This window comes from Barbus barbus (assembly GCF_936440315.1).
Source record: "Barbus barbus genome assembly, chromosome: 39".
NCBI classification, from domain to species: Eukaryota; Metazoa; Chordata; class Actinopteri; order Cypriniformes; family Cyprinidae; genus Barbus; species Barbus barbus.
The window spans coordinates 18380719-18398332 of NC_136717.1; the positions used below are offsets into that span (position 1 = coordinate 18380719).

General features: G+C 36.4%; 1 protein-coding gene across 1 annotated transcript in view; it reads left to right on the forward strand.

Moving 5' to 3' along the window:
- The window catches only part of LOC306858449 (uncharacterized protein), a 32200-nt gene that overhangs the window by 1888 nt on the left and 12698 nt on the right, over positions 1 to 17614 (forward strand). Inside the window, exons 2-3 of the mRNA XM_079399007.1 lie at positions 1051 to 1137; positions 5741 to 5791. Of these exons, the coding sequence (XP_079255133.1) occupies positions 1051 to 1137; positions 5741 to 5791 (138 nt within the window). The remainder of the gene's footprint in view (positions 1 to 1050; positions 1138 to 5740; positions 5792 to 17614) is intronic.

Here is a 17614-nt window from a genome sequence, read left to right on the forward strand (position 1 = left end):
TGTACCTGTTGATGCGAGCAGTGGTTACTATAACAACAGGTGTGTAATTAAAATGTAACATCACTGAACATCTATCTATTTAGTCATGACCACATCCTTCAAAATTCTTGTTTGAATTTGAGTGTTTGTGGTCCGAGGATGTGATTCACTATCTTAAGTAATTCACAAGTGACTCACTGTAATACCTCTGTTTGCAAATAGCCATCGGAATGAGCTGGCAAGAGAGGTTAAAAATAGTCAGTCATTCACCAAATATCCTGAATTGTTTGGCTGGCAAAGATGATGCATGTATGTGAATTTTTTTTTTTTTTGAAATTTCAAAAAATGAAATGGGAAGTTCTTTATATTTAAAATAAATAAAATTTAAAATTATTTAAATGAAAAAATACACACACACACACACACAGCTACAAAACTGTATTGTGAAAATGTCTGCTTAATCATTTTTGTTGTATGTGCAACAATTGAAGATACACTTAGTTGTTTAGACATACACAACAGTTGCCCTTTGCTTTGGCTTTAACTCGTAAAGCACCAAGTGAATGGGAGACCACCAGTAAATGTTTGTATGGTTAAAGGTGGACCCTGTCTTCTTTGAGAAAAAGGAGAGTGCAACAGTGGTCTCAAATTTATTTGGACACTTCTGGACATCCAAGCTACACTTTAAATGCATGCATTTCTTTGCATTAGATGGTGAATCAAATGGCACCTGCACTTGGCTAAGCTATTTTTGCAATTGCTTTAAAGCAGCTGATCCAAATGTGATTTTTAGAGGATGTAGGAAGTCAGATCTCCTCTCTTTCACACAGCAGAGTAACCACAGGTGTAGTTCATCACATTAACAGGATCCACGAACGTTTGACAAACAGAAAGTGTCCAGATATATTTGCTGTTATTTTGAGCAATGTATTTATTGTTTTATAATTTGAAAAAAGCTGGTATGAAAAGTGTGCTTCTGGTTTCTTCCAAATAAAAGCCACTTAGTTTGCTGATGGCCCATGGCATTGTTTCCTGTCCTCATGGCTTAAGTCCACCTCCTCTCATCCTCAGGAACCCACAGGAGAGCCTGTCCCCAAACGACCGAGGGGACGCCCCAAAGGAAGCAAGAACAAGGGCCCCTCCAAAGCAGCACAGAAGGTGAGAACCAGGCAACTGTCTGCACACCTCAACAGCAAAAAACAAACAAACCCACATCTAACTATCTATCGTTCATTCTGTGTATCGTTCTGTATGGTTGTCAAGTTGTTCTATTCTTCCATTGTTCTATCCTTCTATTTATCGTTCTATATGTCATGTACCACTTCACAAGAAAAGGAATATTAACCTTGGCAGTGTTAATTGAGGAAATAGGCTGTTACCATTTTTATGAATCATTTATCAAGAATGTGTCAGGAACATTTAGAAGCATGTGAAATGTGTCAACATCCGGGGCGTATGTATGTGTGTGTGTATGTGAATGTTGGGGGCTGCCTTCTTGATGTCTCAATCATAAAGCCTGTGTGAATGGACCGCAGTGACCCGAACCTCTTTGCTGTGTGTTTCAGTGCAGTAGTTAACACTAAGCTCCAGTAATGTGGCGAGGGGAGTCCTGCTGACCTACACACCTAAAAGTAGCAGTGAATTCTACACACATAAATACTCTCTCTCTCTGTCTCGCCTTAGGCAATTTACCACGCATACGTTAGAGAACCACACACATGCAGGCACACACGCACACACACACACACACACACATGCATGAAGTGTATACTTTGAACAGGGAGTATAGGGCATGTACTGTTACATATTGCCAAACGAACTCTGTTCCCATTCCTTGCTAATACCCCTGTAAACAGAAAAGCAAATCGGAGCATCATATAAGATTTAGTTGCTGTGCATCAGTGTAGCTGAATGTGACTGTCAGCGTTTGTAATCGCATAATTCTGTTTATGTATCGGGAATGCCTTTAAAGAGGAGTTGTTCTGGCGAGCGTTTTGTAATGAAGTCATTAACATTTCTGCCTGGCTTGTGTGTGTGGTCTAGTCTGGCATATGTTTGCGGGAAGTTCCCTCCAACTGTCAGTGCGTTTGGGTTTTAGAAGTATTACTATGTGATTCTCATCTCCGAGCCGTCAAGGGAAGCTGAGATGTCTATTTGCGGAATTAGTTTGCATTAATAACTCACTGACAGCTCCGACCACTCTCTTTTCACAGTGATGTACCACTGTAAACAGTCACAGGACCGCTTTGAAAAGCTTGAGCACTTTTCTGCTAGCGTAATCCCGTTTCATCTTGTTTAGCATTATGATATACAGTGGACTGATAAATCTACCAAGATGAAAAGATTCAAAATCGGCAAGGTGCCTCACTAGAGACACTTCTCACAAGATTTACTCTCCCATCCGCAATCAGTCATCTGTCTCCTAGCACGTTCGCGCACAATCCAAAGTTTAAAGGCTCTGCTTCTCAGACTGACCCCACAGTGATGGTGCACTTGCTCAAACATAGTGCAAGTACCAGCTGAGAACTCTTTTATAAGCTAAGCATTGCAGGATGAGAAACAACATTGTTATACAAGGTAAATCTTCGGATAGATGGATAGGTAGAAGGACTGATAGAATGACAGATTAAAGAAAGACAGAACAATAGATAGATAGATAGTATCTTGAGACAATACAATGAATAAACAAAACCCTCCAGTTTCAGCAGTCAATAAATAATGTGTAATGTTAATTCTGCCATTGTTAGCTCTTAATTGCACTATAGAACCCACAGAACTGGTGTCATATGAACAATCCACGTTAAATCATGCTAACCAAGCCATGATATACCTCAGTGGTGATTAACATGATTTTAGCTGTCAACACATAAAACCAGACAGTTTCCACCCTACTATGATCATTTTGGTCAATACATTGGCCCTAATAACTAGCCCGAATATTTTCCATTGGCTAGACATTGTTGGAACTTGATACGGGGCACCAGAGGGCTAATTTTAAACTCTCCATTCGCAAAAGTGGGTTTGGCAGAGGCGAGACCGCCCCTCCCTTTCCATTAATGAGAGATGGCCTTGTCCCTGGCCTCACACGCATGCCAGCATGTCCTGGTGTCGAAGAGGACAGTGAGCACCCAGGCTCGTGTCTGCCGTGGACAAGAGACTTGGCTGGACGAGAAACGCAAACACAAACATGATTAATTGATCAGGGTTTCGGCTTGCAGACCATTAAATCTTCTCATTAAAAATGGAGCATCCCCAACAGAGGACTGAGGGTAGGGAGACACTGATTGGACTGAGAAAGACAGGCAGAGACATTGAGAAAGACGCTGATGAGGAGAGGTGAGGTTAAAGGGATTGTGTCGTTGAGAATGTGCAAGAATTATAAGCACCGTGATCTAATCTTTGCATCTAATTTTTTTCATGTAATTGTGAGGATGCACAGAGCTGACCACCGACCCGTAGCTGACTCTGTGTCCTTTCTAAGTGACCGGCTGTGGCGTGAACTATGACGCTCAGGTTTATGTTTCTCCATCATGCCTACGCAGAACGGTGAAGCGTCCTTGGGGTATTCAAAACAAACTGTGCTTGTTGGAGAAGTGGTAATGTGAGCCTTGACAATGCCTGCATACTTAGTCAGGGCAAACAGACCAACCCAAACAGGGCTGAACACATCACACACAACGCAAGAGACAGGGATGCATCGTAGAAGCTGTTGAGGAAGTCTTCCAGACATAAGAATAGGGGTTTAAAGGGACCCAGAAAAGAAAGTTCTGTCATCATTTACCCTCATGTCTTTCCAAACCCATATGACTTTTTCTTCACTGTCAGAGAAAAATGTGCGAAAATTGTACCTTCAGCAGTACATCGGGGCAGTTCCTTTAAAGAGACAACTTTGTGCCTTATCTTGCTCTAAATGGTGCGTATTAGTACCTTAAAATAGTAATATGTTCGCTTCAGGTACTGCTGTGAATATTGTAAGAGTCAATAAGGTACAAAATTGTCCCTTTTAAAGATGCTAACCCATGACAAGCTGTTGAATCCCCATAGGTATAAAGTGCATTTTTGAAGAAAATAATGAAGAAAAATGTGGGTCTGTTAATCTTCAAAATACCAGAGAGTGTCTCATATGACTCATTCGCTGTATTTCAAATCTACGGAAGCCATACGCTTGGTTTGGGTGAGGGAAAGACCAAAATTTAGGACATTATTTACTGAAAGTCTTCCTTGAGAGAAGTATAGTGTTGTCCTATTTATGAACAAAATCATTCTGTTGAATCAGATCTTTTCAGTGAATCACTGATTCAGTTCACGAAACCAGTGCTGTTTTAGTATTATTTATGTACTGTTGGTTAAAAAACATTTTGAATTGGCTTCTATTTATATATTTTCATTTTAATTTAATTTGACATTTTTAGTAATTTTTTTTGTCATTTTCTTCATTTTTATTAGTTATTAATTTTTATTAGTATCGTGTGTCTGTGTATATATATATATATATATATATATATATATATATATATATATATATATATATATATATATATATATATATATACATACACAATTTCTGTATAGCTTTTATATTAATATGAATATAAAATATTATTATGTAATATTAGTACTTCAAAATAAACCAATTTATTTTTAGTTTAGCTTAATCAACGAAAACAATTTTAATAGATTTAAGTGTAGTTAACAATAACAACACTGCACAAATCCGAATAAATGTACTGTACTTTTACAGTACAAACTGATTATGAACTTTAAATTAATTTAATTAGTTTCTAAATAAATCATATTTCTTGTCGGCTACACATTTTTGGATCCACACCAGGAAAATTTTCCCATGATTCAGGATTTATTTTGACACCATATTGATAACTCTCAGATTACTGTAATGCTTATGCGTGCTGGTGGTGTTGTTAATAGATTAGAGATACACACTCTACCAACACTGATTTGTAACTCACTTAGTTGGATGTACTCTGCTGACAAACATGATACCACTGACACCTACCCTTCCTGAGTCATTCGCAGAATTCATAGATGTTTGATGATTTGAGTAAGGTTTCCTGCAGGCCTCTGCATAACAATAACCCATGGCCAGAAGAAAATGTTATATCCTATAAATAATGAAGATGAGTCTTGGCTTGTTAATTGTCTTTGACCATGCTGTTCAAATCCACGGGGCAAGATTCTGCTGCTTCCACCTGTCAAATAATTTCAGTCACGTTTTCAGAGGAGGACAAAGTGTTGCTTGAATGACACATAATGTCCTTAGGAAATCCTACGCTGCTGTTTTGGCTCATATAGTGAAGTCAGACAACCGTCAAAGTTAAGTTTTAGAAAAAATGTTGAAGACATAGGTGTTTTATTTTTACAGACTACTTCAATGAACTTAAGTTGGAGCCACTATTATAGAAACCCCATAACTGTCTTTCATGGCCCTTATCTGGGTGGTTTTGCTGATAATGGCGCTCTTATTTACACTTGAATGGCATAAAATTCCTATGGTGAAATATTACGCTGCACAGACCAGGAACTTGAGCAATGGAGACAGTTCATTGTTGGAGGCCCGGATATACCTTACAAACGCTTTCTGCATTAAAAGCATTAGAGGAAATGGAACCCTAGCATTTAACCTTCTCCTTTTGTGACTGTATATGAAAATGACTCTGCTTGTGACAAATTGTGTGCCTGAAAAATTTGTTTAAAGCACTTGATGAAATACCGGCCACTAATTCATGGTTGTTGGCATTTGCAGAAAGCTGAGACCACAGGGGAGAAAAGACCTAGAGGAAGACCCAGGAAATGGGTGAGTTTGTTTACATTAGTCATATATAACTGGACACATCCAATTGCAGCACGTTCCCATTTACGTTTCAAAACTATGCTGGAAAATTCATTAGTATGCTTTTCAGTGTATCATCAAGCTTTGAATACTTTGGAAAAACATGATATTTTGAATCATGTTTTATTTATTTTTTGTTACATTTATATTTTATGAATACTTTTTCATATGATACATAAGGTATCATTTTCTTTTAATGTTAAGGTTAATTTGCTTAATTAATTAATGAATTAATTCCTGTTGATCTGGCTTTTTATGGAGTCTTAGATATATACCAGGAAACATAAATTTGTCTATATACATACAAACATACATGCATACATAAACACACACAGTGTATTTATTTAGCATTTTACCAATTAATAAGATTTCAGTATAAAGTCTTGAATTAATATCCAGCAACATAAATGTAACATTACATAAACATTTCTATTTACCAACTATATTGTAGAAAAGTATGATTATATTAATTGCTTTAGGGGTAAATTTGTAACTTTAAACAAAAAATAACTTGACCTTTTTAATTGCACAATTACATATAGTTATTATTTTTTCAAATAATAATATTTCAGTATAAATTCTTGAAAAACATGCATATATTTTTAGTATACATTATATTATTAGTATAATTTTTAGGAGTCAACCCAATCATGTACTTGTTTTACTTAATCACTTATTCATTGCAGAATTGATGTGCAAAATATGGAGTATTTGCAACTGTTTGCACTCAGCTCTAATTCAGTAATTCCCCCAGTAAAGTTTTTGGGTGTTTATCAGCCTGACACATTTGATTGATCGCTGGAGGAGTAAAGCCGCAGGCAGTTAAAAGTGCCATCAGAATGACTGCGGGGAGATATGGAGAGAATGAACCCTTTGTGGCATGCCGACTCTGTGTCCTTATGGATTTTTCTCAGGCAGACAGGAAAAGCAAAGCATTCCGAGGCCCCTGGACACACACACACACACACACACACACACACCGACTTGAAAGATTCAAAAGTTTGTCGCATCTGAATTCACTATATGTTTTTAGGAAAGTGACGGCACAGATTTTTAAAGTCGGCTATTTTGTTCTCAGATCCTCAGATCTTCAGTGTGGTTTCATAAAACAGCTCGACATAGTTGCATGCATTCGCATATAGCATGGGGGGGCTGAAATGATTTTTTCAATACAGAAATCAGTACATTTGTATTTGAGGAAAACATGACCCATCTGACTCTATCATCCAGGAATGTGATTTGAGTCACATGTGAACCGAGCTGTTCCAAAACACCCTTTACATCCAGGTCTCGGTTGAGCCCCTATAGCGTACATGCTAGAGTTCAGCTTTTACTCGTCACGTCAAACTGTTTTAGGACAGAGACTTTAATGGACACACAAAGCGTAAGATGGGTCAGAGAATGAGTGCATTCTTACAGAAGCATCTCTAGAATGCAAAGAGCTTTGCTTGTGGATAAAACAATGTTTTTTTTTGTTGTTTTTGACTTTATGGCACTTTATTTGCATTTGGACAGTGAAAGATAGGATAGAAAGTGATTGGTTGAAAATGAGAGAATGACAAAATGTTGCTAACTGGATTCAAACTGGTGGTGCCTGTATGAGCACCAAGGCTCTAAATCTGGTTTTGTCATTACGTTAGTTGCATTATCTAGATTGTTTTTTCCTTTATTTCCTTTTTTTTTTTTTTTTTTGCATTTTTAATGCAGCATGTCTATTAGAGAATATAGAAAGCTAACTTTCAAAAGTCCATTTTAAAAATAGCGTCAAAACTGAAAAGTTTTTTTTTTTTTTTTAAACAACATATTAGGGTAAACGTTGATCCAGACGTGTGTGTTTAAATGAGTGTGTGAGATTGAGAGTCTGAACTGCTGAACTCCCTGGACTGAACTGATAAAGTTTACATTTATTGCCCTATTTCCTTTGTACTGATGCCCAAAGGGGCGTTCGGCTGGGCTTTCATGATGGCTGCGTGATGCAGGTACACACTCCCACGCGCACACACACACACACACGCACACACACATGCAATTGATCCACCCACACACTGATGTCAGTCTGATTAGTCTTAAACAAATAGATAGTGGAGTGATTTTCTTTGTAAATGCTTTTTCTCACTTAGCAACAGAAATAGCTAAGAAAATAGGAACTTTTTACTCATTTATAAACATTCCACACATAATGAAATTAATAGTGTGAAGGAAATTAATAAAAAATAAACCAAAAAATTAGATTTTGCTAATTTTGCTTGATGCTGTATCCATCAGTATGAACTTCAAGACTGCTGCCATATCAGTCCTTTTTCAGAGTACATCTTCAAAGACGTAAATAGAAAAATAAATAGTTTGTCTTCCTGATTGAAGCCAAGCTAACAAACTAAAACATTATGGGTCAAAGGTTAACTAGACTTAAGCAAGGGCAGAAGTCTGTCAGCGAACAGGAGATTTTTCACATGGAAGTGTGATAAATTTTACCCTGTGGAGAAACAAATATACTGGCACTTTCAACTATTTTCCTTTCAGAAAGGCATCAGTAATCAGCATTTAAAAAAGAAAAGAAAAAAAAAAGATTTTTAGCTACAAATTAAAATCCTGTTTTTCATTCAATTCTAATATTTATAATTTTCATTTATATTTCCTTCATAATTTTTCCTTAATTTTGTATTTTGTTTTTAATTTTAAAAATGACAAAATATGAAGAAATATGATGATAGGACTATTCTACTACTACTACTACTACTACTACTAATAAAAAAAATATTATTTAAACATTATTTTTAAGGAATATTCACCAAAATGTATTTACCAGAATAATGTAAATACACAGTATTTAAAAAAGAAACATGCTTTTGATTATTAAAATTTTATAAAACCATTCAAATGGAATCCAGAAAATTGATGGGAATCACAGAATTTAGTAAAATAATAAAACTAAATTGAGAAAAAAACTTATTTCATATGGCCTTAAAAATGCGATTTTTGTTAATAAATTGCTTTTTAAATTTGAAAGTTTCATGATTTCAATTAATTAGACATGCTTTCTGATGAATAAAATTTAACCATTAAAACACAGTCTAGAAAAAAAAAACGGAATCCAGAAAAATGAAAATGAAAAAAATTAAATAAAATAGAATTTGTGAAAAAATAAGTCCCTGCTTAAGCTTTTTCTTTTGTACAAAGACGCATGTTGCAGTTGATATGAGTTACAAGCTAGTGTGAATCTGGAGGCATATTCATCAGGCTGTAGTCATACTACAAACATCCTGAATGTGGAGTGGGCATAGTGGTATGACATCCTGTGAATAAGACCGAGATGAACTTGCCAGCCAAGTGTATGAATAATAATGTGTCAGAGATGGAAAGCAGAGAGAGATAGCACTCCGATCGGAACGTTAGGGTGTTTGAAAAAAGAACGAGCCCTGTATCTCCAGATATGTGCCAAGGCTTTTTTTGAGTTCAGCTAATGCAGTTTGATGCAGAAAAGCAACAGGTTTTGTCTTCCTGTCTCCTTTTTTATGAATGGGCAATAGGAAACGTGTGGGTCTGCATCCCTCCGTCCTCTTGTATGGGTCATTGTGTGTGGGTTATGATCTGTTTAGCATGTCACAGATGAATTGACATGGCTGAGGGTCTGCACGGCGGTCTCCACATCTACAGGGTGGACTTGACAAGAGCTTTGCCATTCCTCTTCTGGATAAACAAGTCAGTTTTCTTCATTCAGCTACTGCTCGCCCTCCTGGAACTAATTATAGCATATCCTTTTTGGCTACAAGGGGCCGCTGGAATGTTTTCCTTTGGCCCCCTCCCCCAACTAAGTATCTGCACACCCCTAAATGGTTAATAGTGGAAGGTGGCTCTGGCTACGAGAAGGCTTAGCTCTGGCTGAGCTCATCAGGACCGCTTCATCCGTCTAGGGAATTCGTCAGGTTCAGAATGACCCCTGTTGAGATGGATGCATTGAGCATCACGCTCTCAGACGGGAAATCCAGCAGTCGGAAGATGTAGAAAGTTTGGGATTCTTAAAATAACGTTTCGCAGGTGGCACAGCTGCTATGTGAGGATATTAGTTTGCTTCAAAAAACTGTGCTTCTCTAGAGTGATAATATACTAAAGACCTATATAAATAAAAAAAAATAACTTTTATTTTTTTTTGAGGTTATGGTCAAAGCTGGGCAATATTTTGATTACATATTTGCCTTTTTTAAATGAGATGAACCATCATTTCAACAAAAGGTTGAGTAGTGTGTCAAGTAATAAAAAAAAAACTTAGTTAAATAAAAAAAAATATGTTTTTCAATGGAAGCGCAATCATATTATATAATATTGGTAAAAACAAAAAGATACATAAAACAACTAAAAAACTAAAAATTCAAAAGCACACAACACAAATGAAAACGAAAAAATGAAAACAATAATTGTATCTCATGGATATTAAAATAACACTGATTGATATATGTTAGAGATGACACAAAATCATTGTGTACATATTCCTGAAAAAGTTTACAATAAAAAAATGCTCATGTGTCCTCATGTTGCTGTGACACCTGTTAAATGATATATATATATATATATATATATATATATATATATATATATATATATATATATATATGCATATATATATATATATATATATATATATATATATATATATGCATATATATATATGCATGCGCGTGTATAAATAAATATTTGTATTATATAAAAATATTAATATTATATCATTTTTATAAAGCTATAATGATGCAATATTTAGAAATGATGACCAAATAAAAAAACACCTTAAATTATATGAATATTTACAACATTGCATAGTTTCCTAATAAATACTGAATTTTCCATATCATTCAGACTACTTATGCTTTAAAATTATGACCATATGTATCCATGTACGTATCTTTGAGTATAAATAACTCCATTCACTGGGTGCAGGATTGCATTATAACATTTCATTACTCGTCCCTGCTCTAGTCCTTTTGTTATTTATAAATCAGGCCAACAGGAAGTCCTGCTATAGGGAGAATTCTTCGGATCCCCTGCACCAGGCATAATGTTATCTGCTAGATTTGCTTCAGCAGCCAAAAGACTGATTTATTGCCCCCCTCTTCCTTTTCCGGGTGCTCCTCCTGCACAGGTGCGGAGATGGACCGGGTCTGCTGTGCCAAGCGGACAAGCCGCACTGTGTTGCGGAGGTGGGGGCGTGTTGGAACGGACTATCTCTGTCCTAAAACAGCTAACATTATTCAGTTCCCTTTCATTCTGCCAACTGGCCGGTGTCCAGCGTGTTTACACGTTTGGTTCCTCTGCAAGCGAGACCATGGCGGAAAAGGGAGAAATTCTCGTGCTTTCTCTAGACCTGCACGGCCCTCCAAGTGTTAGTTAGCCAACAGCCCTGCTTGTTTGTTACCAAGGCAAGAAGTGGGAATGCCAGCGAAGACAATAGATTTACTTCCCGTGGCGTCTTCATACCGTGAGGGATGTCACATGCACTCAAAAGATCTGGCCAAGAGGTTGACGCTATGTTGTCCACCTCATCTTATGCCAAGAATTCCTTTGATATGAGGTTGACGACAGGGTCGTGATTCATACTCGCTCTTCCCTTCCCAGGTGGTTCACTCCACCAATGTTTGTTGGATTATGACGCCTCGCAAACATCTGAGCAGGTCGCTCTCCAGCTTGCCAAATTGGAGGGAAAAAAACTATTGGGACGCTGTAAACCTAACTACTCCCACCTCAAGGAAGAGATGAGGAAATGAGTGAATGAATAAGTGAAGAGGCACAAATGAGCGGAGGACAGGAGACTGTGGGGAGGAAGTTCTCTCTCATCTCACACAAGGATCTGATGCTTTTGGCTGGAGGACAGACAGTGTTGTCAGGAGGTGAGGAGTGGAATCAGCCGAGGGAGAGTCTGGCAAGGAAGAGGGGAGGCGCTCTGCGTTTCAAGGGGAACAAGGGCTGCGATTGGGAGTCATCCAACAGTCTCTATTTGGTGGGGAGGTTTGGAAAACCCTCAGCCGCTGTCAAAGTGTGAAAAGATTTTTACTCTCTCTTTTTTTCCCCCCTTCTTCCCTTTCTTAATGTGTCCATGTGTGAGGCGGGAGGAGAAGGTATTGTGATGGGAATTTGGTGTCAAACATCAAAACCTTTTTATAGCCTTCGCGAGCCTCCCGGGCAAAATATTGAACTCGGCAGTCAGCTGAGGTCCTGTCCTTCTCTGAGTCAGTGGCTTGGCCTTTCAGCTTGTTTTTATTCCTCGCATTTCCTATTCCACACTAAACGAGACTGAAATAGTAAGATGCTTTCAGCTTTATTTGAACTTGTAAACAAATCCCAATGTTTGAAGAACACCGCAATGAGACTTTGCTTTGAGTCATACGGGTGTCTGCATGGGCGTCTACATGTCCTGTTACGTTTAAATTAAAACGGACCCTATTTACTTTATTAATACTTGTTCTTGGTGTTATTGTACATGATTCGTCAAGACACATTATTCAGAATATTTCATCAGAATTTAATAACTTGCTCTGCCTAGACTTTTATTTCCATGTGATTCACCTAGACTAATGTTAGTGTAATATTATGTAAAGCAAAGGCCAAATATCTGTTTAGACTTCTCAGGCTACAGTCATAAGCAATGTATTTATTGTGATAGTTATAAAAATACAGATAGTGATTTAAAAAAGACTGAAATAAATGTGATCTGATTCTTTATTCTCCACAAAAGTTGTACTTTTAGGAGTACAAAAATTTAAAGGGACAACTTTTTGTACCTGATTTACCACTAAAAGATTGATAGTAGTACCTTAAGTGTACTCCTAAAGGTGCAATTTTTGCATTTCTATCTGTGCTGAGACAAAATATATTTTTTTTAATCTTCACAGTCAACAACCAATCTGTTCCTAATGGATAATACAAGTTTTGCCATTTTTAACTTGTAAGATTGTTAGATTAAAAAATCTCAGTTGTGAAATATACAGTCTCAGTTATGAGAAACAAGTTGCAATCACATGAAATGAAGTCACAGTTACATGGAAACCGACTTCCATAACATCACAATTTTCTCTTGTCAAGAATTAGTATGTTTTATAGAAGTCCATTTCCACCACATAAAAAAATTGTAAATCATAATTATGATATAGAAAGTCAGAAAGTCCAAATAAAATAAAATTATACCTTTTTATCTCATTGTGACTTGTCATAATGTCCACTTTTCATCTCGTAGACATGACTTTTCATGTAATAATTTTGACTTTTTATGTTGTATTATAGATAAAATCAAGTTTTTCATACATTTTTAACTTGTTGAATGTTATGTTTCACTTGGAAATACTTGACATTACAGAAGTAAAAAGTGTTGTGAATGTCAAGTCATGTTGACTCAAGTTGAAGCGCCGTTCTGTCAATTTTAGAGTTTGCCAGCATAAATAATAAGAAGGTCTTGTGGGTTAAAACAAACTTCTGTTCAGCATGTTCGGAAAAGTTACTTTTTATAGTTTTGATTTCGTTTGGCAGGACGACTCCAATTAGACGTAGCTGGATGGTGACTAGATTTTTGTAATGAGCTGCAAACATTTTATTAGCAATTATTGAAACCCTGGGCAGGAGTTGGGGTCTTGAAGTATGCACTTGCAAAAGCTTTGTTTACATTGTGGCTTGGAGCCGTTCCTGTCCCTCACTTGGACGACTGTGCGAGTTCTCTCACAGCGTGAGAGGGAGAGTGGACATCTCTACCTCATTCCCTGCATTCCCCGAGCCCTCTCCCCTCCTCTCGTCTCTTTTTCTATCTCTCTCTCCATCTCGATATCGGGCCCGAGAAGCTGAATTCCTGCCAATAGGGGCGTGTGTTCAGTCTGGAGCTCTACTCACACAGCAGGAGTTTGCTGGGACCACCTCAACGGATTTCCACCGGTGACCCCTGTGACCTCTCCCTCTCGCTGCCCCCCCCCCCTCCCTTTCCTGTTCCAGCTTCTGGAAGCGCTTTAATCATTTTGCTCTGAGCCAGCGACCGTAACAGCTGCCTCGATAGGTGCTCCGGAGATGAGAATGTGAGAGGCGATAGATTGAAATGGGGGAGAGAGAGGGGCGCAAGTTAAAGCAGTGGGGGGAAAAGATGATTACAAGAACTAATAAAGAAGGTTCTCCATATTAGAGAGATTCAGTAGTTTAATGTTTTCTGTTGTTTAATTGGTAGATTAATATTTTACGTTGTATGCAATAAAAGGTAATTGTAAAATAAATTCAAAATAAATCACACAGAGTGATTAAAAAATTCTCCGTTGTGAAATATAAAGTCAAAATTACATGGAAATTTACTTCCATATTACGATACTGTATATTTTCTCTTGCTGTCAGTATTCAGGATTTTTTTCTGCAACATTAGGATAAACTGGTAAATCATAACTGGTAAATAATTAAATAATTATGATATAAACAGTCAAAAAATAAATAAATAAAACTGACCTTTTATCTCATTGAGACATAATTACATCTTTTTAAGTTGTAAGATTGACTTTTAATGCCATAATTGTGACTTTTTATCTCATAATTTTACCTTTTTTGTTGTAATTTAAACTTGATCTCATAATGTTGACTTTTTATCTCTGAATTTAGCTTTTTGTTGTAATTTAAACGTAAAATGTCAATGTTGACTTTTTATCTCTGAATTTTTACTTTTAATGCCATAATTGTGACTTTTTATCTCATAATTTTTAGTTTTTTGTTGTAATTTAAACGTAAAATGTCAATGTTGACTTTTTATCTGTGAATTTTACCTTTTTTGTTGTAATTTAAACTTATGTCATAATGTAGAATTTTATCAATGAATTTAGCCTTTTTTGTTGTAATTTAAACTTATGTCATAATGTAGAATTTTATCAATGAATTTAGCCTTTTTTGTTGTAATTTAAACGTAAAATGTTATAGTTGACTTTTTATGTGAATTTTAACTTGATGCCATAATTGACTTTTTATCTCATAATTTTACCTTTTTTGTTGTAATTTAAACGTAAAATGTCATGTTAGCTTTTTATCTGTGAATTTGACCTTTTTGTTGTAATATAAACTTGTCAATGTAGAATTTTATCTCATAATTTTACTTTTTTTTGTTGTAATTTAAACGTAAAATGTAATAATGTTGACTTTATTTGTGAATTTTAAGTTAATGCCATAATTGACATTTTATCTCATAATTTTACCTTTTTTGCTGTAATTTAAGCTGTCATGTTGAAGTCACCATGTTGACTTTTTATCTGACTTCTCATAAATTTGTATTAGTATATCATAATTATGACTTTTTGCCATTTATTTCCTCCTAATATGGAAATTAACTTTAATTTTAGTTCCTAATTTCATTACATACTTTATATATTTTTGAGAGCAACTATGATGAGAACAGCACAATGCAATCATTTGCAATCAATGGTAAATTTATGATCAGCACTTAATTAATCCATAACATGTGAATGATTAAAGGAAAAGAAGTGAGGGAGAGAGCGCGAGGAAGACAGGAAATCTTTGTGTTTGTATGAACAGAGAAAGGTATGTGACATGCATTATTGATGGTGACACCTCTGCGACACGAGTCCTTTATCATGGTATGGCCAGGCGGGGAAGCGGTTCACACAGAGGGCTGTGCACATGCTTTCTTTCACTGACGTCTTTCTCCAGGCACTTCAGGACATTTCCATGAAAACATGTATGTTACAGTGACTTTGATTTATACACCCTGAATCTGAAGAAAAACAACTCCAGATTTAAAGCTGTTTGAAACTATGACAGTATTATGAAATGTTACCAGGTTCAGGGCCTCTGCATTCACTCTTGTAAAAAATACTTTCAGAAGTTTGTTTTCAATGTCTAGGCCTTTACATAGATAATATTTGCTGAGAGTAGTGTGTATTTATAGTGTGTGTGTGTGTGTGTGTGTATCTATCTATCTAGCAAATATTGATATGGATGATGAATTAGGATTAATTAATCATATTAAATCATTATTATTAATACTTATTGTTATTTTATTATTATTGTGCTTTTTTGCCATTTATTGAAATTAATTCTATATGATAATTCAAAAATGTATATATATCTTATTTTAAAATTAGATTTTATTATTATTTTGTTTTTATTTATTTTGTTATTCATTCAGTAGCCCTACTGCAAACATGTATTTGAATAAAAAAAACTTTTTTTTATTGTTTGAGTTGAAATGTTGAAACAGACTTTGGCAAATAGATTGAGAACTATAAATCTATATTTCTGAGTATGTAAAGAATCCCATTGGACCGACTGAGGTATTGACCCAGTTCCCAATAAAGACCCCACAGAGCCCCAAGAACAGTAAAAAAAAAAAAAAAAAACTCAAAACTGGAAAGTTTTGTGAAACTGAATTAAAAAAAAAAAAAAAAAAAACCTGAATTACTGTGCCGACCCCCTCCACTCCTCTCCCTTCTCTTCCTCTCTCCTTTGAGAAACTCTGGGAACTGATTTCACTTTAAACAGCAGAGGCTCCTAAACGGACCAGATCCAATTTGTCTGCGCTTTTCTTTCCTTCCAGAACACCCCCCCCCCCCCCCCCCCCCCCCTCCAAAAAAAAAGAAGGCTTCCTAACAAAAGGCTGCTTGTCCTGCCAGGAATTTTCCACATTCCTTGCTCTGGCAGACATTTTTCTTTTCTACAAAGGGCCCTTCGGCAAATTCCCCCTAATCGCAGGGTTTAGCCCAGCTCTGATAGGTGGCATTCATAGCACTGTTTGGTTGGGGAGGGTGCTTGATTTGGAGTCCGAGAAGGGACGTGTGAGCAGTGGGGTGGGCAAGGGGGCTCTCGGACCTGGAATCCTTTCAGATTCGGCCGAACTGGTGGAGGCATTCCAAGGGAGATCACAAAGCCAGTGCTGTGGCCCTGTACCCTGGAGATGTCTGGCTTGTTTTCCCCACTTCCACCTCCAGTTTAACAGAACATGTGGCCTTTATTCATGGGAGCGGAGGGGGTGCAGTTACTGGGTGGCTCATCTGTGGGGTCCGCCTCTAGTGAGGGAGTCCTTGGATAAGTTTGCCTCATCAAATCAAGCAGAGTGTTTTTTTTATGTTTCCTGTCTTTGTGGAATTCTTGTCAGCAGCCCTAAGGAGACTATGTTCAAGTAAAGGCTTTTTTCTCCACAAACGAAAAACATATGTTAGCCGTTTAAGTTTAAAGCAAATGTGAGCTGCTTTCCATTTTTCTAAACTTTACGTCTTTATTTTACCAGGCAGTCAGGTAAAATGATTACGGCTTATGGGCAGGAAAGGGTCTCATGGGCTGTACCATGTTAAAGCACCTCTCGGATTTGGACATTCATATTTCTGCGCTTATTTTGAGGGAAAATCTGGCAAATTCTGCGTATTTAAACAGTCAAATATATTAGATAAGGCAGAGAGCACTATAATAGGGACTCTCAACATTTTGGCTGCAAGAAATGCAGTAAAACAACAAGTACGGTTTTCCCCCTAAATCTGCAACCATGACAGATTGGATTACAGAAATTTTGAGAATTAGAAGAAAAAAAAATTTGCAGTAAAAAGGTGTTTACAGTTTAAACACAGTAAAATGTGTTTTTAATACTATTTATATGCTATTAAATGCTATTTATTAATAATTTTATATATTTTCACTTTTTATTTTAGTTTTAGTTTTATTAATTTTGTCGTGCTTTTGTCATTTTAGTAGTTTTTGAAAAATATTGCTATTTAGCTTTAATTTATTTTATTTTAATTTTAGTATATTTCTTTTAGTTGGTTACAATGCAACATTTATAAT